Genomic DNA, 8,302 nt, shown 5'->3' on the forward strand with positions numbered 1-8,302 from the left:
TACTTAAAAGTTCTAATGTGCATGAATAATTTGCCACCGTTTACACAGACTCCAAGTACAACAGAAACTTAGAATAAAATCTAACTGCGAAGATAATAAGGATTAAATCTAAAAAATTATGTTTCTGCTACAGAAGCAGCCTATAAACAGACTGCTGAAAGGATCATTGGAGCTGTTTTTTCATTTTTAGACCAAATACTGACCACAAATTAAAGAATTCTACTTCTTTATTTATTTGTTTTATTGGGTGGTAAGCTCGAAAATTCTGCAGGCAGCCATCTTAATAGCATCAAAATAAAAAATGAATTCAAAATAAATCTTCAAATTTTATGATATAACTGAACTACCTTCCGTGTGCAAAATATCCCGTAACAAAGACACAAATACCAAGGGCAACAAAATCTGGTTCAGGACTCCTTTGAGTTCCCAATTAAAATAATGTACGAATTACAATAAAGAGTAGTTGTCATTGTCTTGCAAGACCTACAATTCTAAATTGATAAAGAAAGGGGCAATTCGCAACACCTTAAAACCCTAGCTTAGTGCGGCGCCAGTGCCTGCGTTTCGCATTGTACCTGAAAACCAATGAGAAAATGAGAAGAAGATATTAACATAAGGTTCGGACAAAGAAGAGATATGAAAGAACGAAAGGGAACCTGATGGTGTTATCGGTCCTCATGCGAATCCAATGAGGGATTGGCCTGTTCTGCCTCATTTTCTTCGCGAGCTTCTTTTTGATCTTCAAGGTCTTATGAGACGGCTGTAAATCGAAATGAAATCAAACAAACCTAAGTCAAACTCAACAAGCCATGAAACAACAACGAAACAGACATAAACACAGAGAGAATTGAGACACACCATCTTTGGTTCTGCTTCAAAGCTCGGGAACGAAGGTTAGGGTACTGGAACAGAAGCGAGAAACCCTTCGAAGAAAAAACCCTAGACTGAGAAGTTTAAGAGCTTTATATCGTACATCAGAAAAACGTTAACTTTTTAACAGTATACCGAGATCAGAAACCCTAGCAACTCCCGTACATGTGGGCTTATGAAGTAATGACAGTGACTTGCTGGGCCGGGCTTTCCAAAACCCTTTGAAGGGCTAAGTCAAGCCCAATCCTACCCTAATTGTCACCGACTCACTATGTCGAATTGATAAGTCGGCCCATACCTATCCTTGTCCAATTGTCTCTTCTCCTATCACCAAGGGGTCCTATTCTTGTTTCTCATTGACCCTCATTGATCTCATCCTTGATTATGGCCGTAGTGATATAAAAAGGAAAAAAAAAAAAAAAAAAAAAAAAAAAAAAAGAAAAAAGATTGAATCCATTTTAGGTAGTCGTAACTCGTAACTCGTAAGGTGATGATCACTTTGATCAATCTTGTATTCCTGTAAGTCAGTCAGACATAAATAAAGGTCATCTGGTGAACGTGCTTTTGGTACAATGGTGGTAGTTCTTTAAATAGAGGTGATAAAATCAAAGAGATTTTGGAATTTAAACTTCCATCCCTCCAAAGCTTTTTCTCCCCCTCCCCCCTCAAAAAAAAAAAGAAAAAAAGAGAAGACCCAAGATTGAAGAGTGTGTTTGATTATTTAATTTCACATACCAATCATTGTATTGTTCATTAAACTTGACCTAATTCCTATTAACTGGTTTGTTTAATGAAAAATGTAAGAATAATTGGGAGAAGATAAATACTCCTTGGATGTCTAAGGCTTGTGAAACATCCTTGAGTTTGCCAACTTTTGATCAACGATCATCATTTTATCCAAAAAAAAAAGAGGGAAAAATTAATAGGAATCAACCTAAGACTGAAACCAAAGGATCTTAGTTCCTAGTGGAGATCCTATCTACATATATAGTTGCCCTTGCTTGATATAGGCAGGCCTTGTAAGTGTAAATCTCACATTTATGTGAGTGTTGTGACTGTATGAATAGAACTAAGTGGAGAGGATCCAGACTCCCTAATTCTAAGGTAAATTTGACAAATATATATACATGTTCGGATGCAAAATATATAAACGCGTTCAAATGCAAATCACCTACACAAATTCACCAAATGATTTTCAATAGCTGGGCTCATGATTTTGCGAATTTTAAATCCATGAATTCTAGTACCATATGCATTCTAACAACAATAAAAAGGGTGTGGGTGGATCCGGATTCACATTCTCTATAATTCCTTTCTCTACAATTCCCTGCAATTCCCTCATAGGATTGTGCTATGTGGCATTTAAATAATCCAAAGGTTACCCAACAAACTAGAGTTTAAATAAAATTCAAATTTAGTTTAAATTGGATAACCATTGGATCACTTAAATGCCACATGGCACAATCCTATGAGGGAATTACAAGGTATTGTAGGAAAAGGAATTACAGAGAATGTGCGGATCCTACAAAATCACTATGAATTCAAGTCCAGTTTGTTAAGATTAATTTGAGCTTGAATTAATTACTGGGATTAATAATCGATTTGGCTATTTATCGCAAAATATCACTGAAATTTTGGGATTTTCGGCCTGTTTTAATTTTGCCCCAAAAAAACCTTCGGGTTACTACCGAGCCGGCTGAAATTCAGCGATATGTTGAACTCTCTCACGGTTCACCCAATTATATTTTTGAAAAGGCAAACATACCCCTTAAAAAAATCATCATTCATTCTTCTTGAACTATAACCATCTAGTGGGACCCACCCACCGACAACATTCGATCTCCTCCTGCTCCTTTCTCTTTTCCGTCTTTGCCCGTACCCTTATCTGTAATCTTCTGCATCCACCTAATCGTGTACCCCTTTACACCCCTGTTTCTTCCGTCAAATTCCAAAATTCAATTGTAACTACCAAGCATCTCTCACTCCTCTTCAATGGCAAAATCATCAATTAATATTCAAAAAAGAAGAAGAAGAAAAGAAAGAAAGAAAAGTGAAAAGAACTGCTTAAGTTGTGCTGAAAATATTAGCTCCTGCGACCAGCTTTTACATCTGAACTCAAGACTAGCAATTTTGCATTTACTTTTAATATTTCAGTGTTTTTTCTTCTTTTTACAAGCCAACTGATGAAGTGATGATGATGTTGAATTGTTAACCCACTCTAAGATGAGTTATTCAAGAAATCTCAGACTTCAAGCTCTTTCATGCTCAAGTTCCACATATGAAGACACATCCATATCAGGTAGCAGCAAACTCATGACTGTTGATTAGTTTTGACCGATCCCTGCCCATTTTCCCTACTAATTTCCTAACTGATAAATCCTAGATTATCCACAATAGATATCAACTAGTACCAAGTGCAGGACATGTATAGGTTTCCAAACTATATCCTTTTTTTTTCTTTCTCTTCTCCTAGGTATTAAGCCAAATTCCGAAATTCAATTCAATGTCCAAGCATCATTATGAAGTCCCTCATCAAGAAATTAAGTAAAAACTAGTAGGTTTCCAAAGTAACTATATCCCTTTTTTCCTCCTCTCCTGGGTACAAAGCCAAATTCCAAAATTCAATTCAATGACCAAGCATCTCTTGCCCCCTTTATACTCCCAAGGGACCAGAACTTGCAGCCAAAAGCCGGCCGAGCTTGCCTCAATTTCACTAGCCCAGCAAAATCTTCAATGAATATAGACCATTCAGAGTCCACTACCTCTTATGCATCTGAGCTCTAGATCAGCTTTCTCAGCGAACAAATGGAATGAGAAGGTATTCTGCATAAAATAGCTGCAGAGGAATGAAGCTTCAAAACTTCAGTTTCTGTGACCCAGATATTTACGTCTATGTGATTCTTGAAATGACAGCAATCATTCAAAAGGCAGAAGAGCAATCATATAAAAGTAAATTGATACAAGAAAAAAGTTTACATAGTAATATAACTTTGTTGAAGGATAAGACAATACCTTCCAAATGAACATGTAAAAGGAAGTTATAGACCCTTTATTTGTAAGATCAATTGATCGTGCACGAAACCAAAGAATTGAAGCAAGAGCAAGGTGGCCCAGTACCTGCAAAATGTCATCGTCAAGACCAACCAACAACAAGTATGATGCTTAGGAATCAACACAGCACCAAGTTCAGTACTGTGGCGCTATATATCACTGCAGATATGTATCACTTACAATTAGAAGTTTGTTGTATATGAATTCAGAAGAGGCTCCAACCACCACAGCAGAGCCATATGCCAGCATCAGCAAATTGATGCAAAGCCAGAACACCTAATGACAAAGAATAACCAGTGTTACTGGCACTTTGATCCCTGCAAAGTTTAACGGAAGATCAAGTGGAATTACTATACTAACTCTTTCTTGGCCAAGGCTGACACTGAAGGATTGAATGCCAAAATGTTTATCCCCCTCCACGTCAGGTATGTCCTGTTCACATCATATAATTTTAGTAGAGGCCGTGACAAATAATATGAACTCAGAAAAGGAAATCCACATTTAAGGACTAGTTGAATTGGGAAACATTAGGATTCTGAAATCACTGTAAATAAGCAGGTGTACTTGATGGTTAAGAAACATAGAGCTAGGATTTTCTCTCTCTTGGGCTCCCTTCTCTCCCATAGATCCTGCCTTTCGAAGTATACTCAGCTGATATGCATGAACATATCCTAGCCTTTTAAATCACAATTTAGTTCCAACACATTTGGTCTAATATGAGATAGAAGACTGGATTTTGTGGCCAGTACAAGTCTCTTAATGTCATCCATACAAAACATGTTTTCTATCCATCAAACTTTAAATTTCTACTATTGTATTAAATGCTTGAACAGAACTCCGGTTAGAAGGAGCATTGCAAAGATCAATTTTTGAACCATAAATTCTTATTGGTAGTAACAAATGTTTAACTGTAATTGGACAAAGATAAAACCCATTTTAAATGGTGTTGCTAAACACTTTACCTTGAATAGTGCAATAACAGCAGTGAAAAAACACATGAAAACTGTTGCAAATACCACTGACTTTGTAAGTATTGCTGGCCTGCCAAATACATATTTCTGCAAATTCATGGGCCAATGTCAATCAAACAATCACATTTGTATAGATTACCTAGTAAAATATTGAAGTAAGTCTAATCCATCAATAGCACGAAGTGGAACTATAAATGTTGTACATCAAATTTGACGTGGCATGTCTGGAGAACAGAAAATGATGAAAATTTTTGAGTACCTGAATGTGCATAAAGAAAGCAAATTGGACAACTATAGCTCTCACAATCAAGATACACATCGCAGCAAGAAATGCATGTCTTTTCCATCTGAGCAAAGGAAGCTTAAAGATGCAAAAGAAGAGCAATTAGAAAATATCAATCAACAAAAAAGTTAAATTAGGGAGTTCTGCAAAAGAAATGTTATATTTCCTTTCATTTGGATGAACGAAGATATATTATAAAAGCCCAAAAGGGGGAAACACTGGAGGGGAGGGGGATTTAAGCTAAGCTAGATATGCTTAGAAGAATTCAACAAGGATGAATCAAGCCCAAGTAAGAACAATGAGTCTGTTCCTTGGGGAATCTTACATTTCTTTTCACCCAATCAAACTACTTCCAACCTATTGAAGACCTTCTAACAATTGAACTAGGGAGAAGAGGGGAATTTGGGGGGGGGGGGGGGGAGAGATGAGAATTTTAACTCTCTAAAAAGTCTAATTTTCTTAGTCATAGATTTCTTTTTTATCCATTCTACTTTCAGTCTAATGAATTTTCATGGTTTCTAATCAGTTTGACCTGGAAAAGCTAGAATCATATCAACTTCTGGTTTCATCCCTCGTCTGCTTTCTAGAACTACAGTATTGAGAGTAAGAACTAACCACACAAGTTTTTTTGTGTAACTCACTTCAATGGAATAAGCACTTCCAAGCAGAAAGCTAACAAGAAGGGCAGATATGAGTGGTGGGGACTGGAACATGAATCCCATGCCAAAGCTCTACAAAATAAATGCCAAAAAGTTAGAAGATGAAGAATACTCGATTGGAACCTCACAAGAGGTTTAATAGGCCTTAATTTCTCAATGTAGATCCTAAACAACTGAAACTTGTATGCATAAAGGAACAATACCATCAAGGAAGACAATAGGACCAATGCTACTCCAGTCCCCATTGAGAATTCCCCTGAGGCAAGTGGAAGATATGGTTTGTTAACCTGAGATGGACCCAAAAAGAAAAGAATGTTGATCCGCACAAACAAGATAAGTCCAGGATTAGAAATAAAACTAATGTGGAATGTCTTGGAGTCCAAAGCATATTTAAAAGGAGAAGACTTGCATTCCGTGTACCTTGTCAATGTCAACATCATATAACTGATTCAATCCCACCACATAGATGTTCATCAATAATGCCGGTACCAAAGCCTGCAATAACAAAGTTCCTTCCAGTCAGAATGTCTACAAAGTGGATCATGAAACTTTTCCCTTCTTCACCTCTTACCTTCAATAATCCCATCCAAAATGTTGGAGATAAGTCAGTAATTGTTTCGACTGGAAGAAGGGAGATCGATGTTATTCCAGCAACCTGACAAGTCAAAAAGGAGAAACTTGAGTTAAGAAATTATTATCATCCTGAAATGCAGCAGAATCAGTCTTGATAAGAGTGAGAGAAACGAACTCACAGTGCCAATTATGGTGTGAGGACGAGAAAACTGATAGAATGCATTCAATTTTTTCAAAAACCATGCCCAAAAGCTTGCTGAATGATTATCCTCATTCCCTGATATATAGTGTTTCTCTATTGTAGCAGGCAAGCGATATCTCTTCAATAATCTACAGTGCTTTGCAGGAAGCTTCCCAGTTCTTCTAAGGGGGGTTGTGGCAGAGAATTCTTTTGAAAAACATCTGGACAATTGTTGGGCATGATGTCTATACATCCGGCTTAGTGGCATTTGAGATAGTCTAACACCTACACAAATTCAAAGTTGATATATCAACCATGGAGAAACCCAAATGGGGAAGTAGGAATAAAGGAAAACAAACAGTGGTGCTTCCACTCACACAAACCTTACATTCCAAATTTCCAATGGTAGAAAGTTGACATATCAATATATCATCTACAGAAAAAACCTGGAAGACTGAGTCGGATCGGGCGAACCATGGATGGACCAAATGGTTAGCCCAAACCATGGTCAATTGATCGGACCGGACAATATTAAAATTGTAAACATTTTCGTTCACACGGTTGGGAACAGAACAAAATCTGTAGATTCCATTTGAAACCCTAGGTTAAACCTTTTCATTTCTGATTCCTCCATTTTTAACCGTTGCAGGTGTTCTTACTTCTTACCCAGAAAGAAGAAAAGGAAACACCATTGCAGGTGCTACGGGCATCGCATCGACATTATTTCTACTTAATAAATTAAAAAGAGAGCATAGATAGAAAACAGAGATTCGTGGGTGTTTGTCACATTAACAAAGCCCTCTCAGCGCACGATAGAGAAAACGAATCTCTGGTTTCATTTCGAGAAGAAAGCAACAAGAAATGTTCTCATAATCTTCCCATTGAAAAAAATAAATAGCGATAGAGAGAGAGAGGATAGAGAGAGAGAGAGAATCCAAACTTATGAGGAAGGTAGACAAATCAAGAAATGGATTCACCTCTTGCATGGCTAGTTCTGAATCTCATCTCCTCCAACCCGCCTAAAAATTTTGAAAGAAAAAGAAGCATTAGACATGAAAACCCAATATCTGCAAATGGATCGAATGAAGAAATTAACAATCATGCCTGAAGAAGGTTGATGTCGTGTGTAAGTTGGAGAAGGAATGAAGCAGAAAGCATCCGTAGCACCACCCATTGCTAGCTGATCCCCTCTTCCTCTTCTCTGTCTCTCTCTGTGTACCTCCCTTGTTGGGTTGGGTATTCCTTCTTCTGCTGCTTGCTTCTTCTTTATAGATTGAAGAGATGACGATGACGATGACGAGAACAGGAGGAGGGGAAGAGAAGAAGAAGTGAGAAACGAGGGGCGTTTGTAATTCTCAATGTCATTGGAGTTGTGATTATATAAAAATTAAGAAGGAAAACGCTTTTTGACGATCAATTCATATTCCATTGGGACGTTCTTGTGAAAGTAGATGCCAAATGGCATTCCGCTTGACATGCGTTAGAATCTACGGTAAAATCTATGAGTCAGAGAACCAATGTTTTTTCTTAATTCCATCACTATATAATAAAATTATAATATATATATCACTCACTTGTACCTAACCCAGATGGAAAAATATATAGAATTAGAATATCTCACTTGTAAGTTGTAACCTTACTCAGCAGCTAAATGCATTGGCGACAAACTGACAATTGCTAGGGAAGGCAGAAGCTCACTCAAAATCTTGAAATG

The 8,302-nt window shown here is 37.2% G+C and overlaps 2 protein-coding genes across 2 annotated transcripts; both read right to left on the reverse strand.

Moving 5' to 3' along the window:
• Positions 1 to 294: 294 nt before the first annotated feature.
• LOC149025341 (Ribosomal protein L39 family protein) lies at positions 295 to 970 on the reverse strand. Its single transcript, XM_089145570.1, has 3 exons — positions 859 to 970; positions 657 to 760; positions 295 to 575 (listed from the first exon to the last, which is right to left on the reverse strand). The coding sequence occupies exons 1-3, from the start codon at positions 859 to 861 to the stop codon at positions 527 to 529; spliced, it is 156 nt and encodes a 51-aa protein (XP_089001696.1). The 5' UTR covers positions 862 to 970; the 3' UTR covers positions 295 to 526.
• Positions 971 to 3,146: 2,176 nt separating this feature from the next.
• On the reverse strand, positions 3,147 to 8,016 carry LOC149025342 (homogentisate phytyltransferase 1, chloroplastic-like). The gene is made up of 13 exons (XM_089143111.1): positions 7,693 to 8,016; positions 7,566 to 7,607; positions 6,587 to 6,873; positions 6,406 to 6,489; positions 6,255 to 6,329; positions 6,038 to 6,121; positions 5,817 to 5,906; positions 5,152 to 5,253; positions 4,884 to 4,979; positions 4,282 to 4,353; positions 4,102 to 4,197; positions 3,883 to 3,987; positions 3,147 to 3,706 (listed from the first exon to the last, which is right to left on the reverse strand). Exons 1-13 carry the CDS (start codon positions 7,760 to 7,762, stop codon positions 3,665 to 3,667), a joined length of 1,245 nt encoding a protein of 414 aa, XP_088999237.1. The 5' UTR covers positions 7,763 to 8,016; the 3' UTR covers positions 3,147 to 3,664.
• Between the last annotated feature and the right edge of the window lie 286 nt (positions 8,017 to 8,302).

The sequence above is a fragment of the Hakea prostrata genome, chromosome 2, assembly GCF_041222555.1.
Source record: "Hakea prostrata isolate BN-2017 chromosome 2, UWA_Hpros_2, whole genome shotgun sequence".
In the NCBI taxonomy this organism is placed as follows: Eukaryota; Viridiplantae; Streptophyta; class Magnoliopsida; order Proteales; family Proteaceae; genus Hakea; species Hakea prostrata.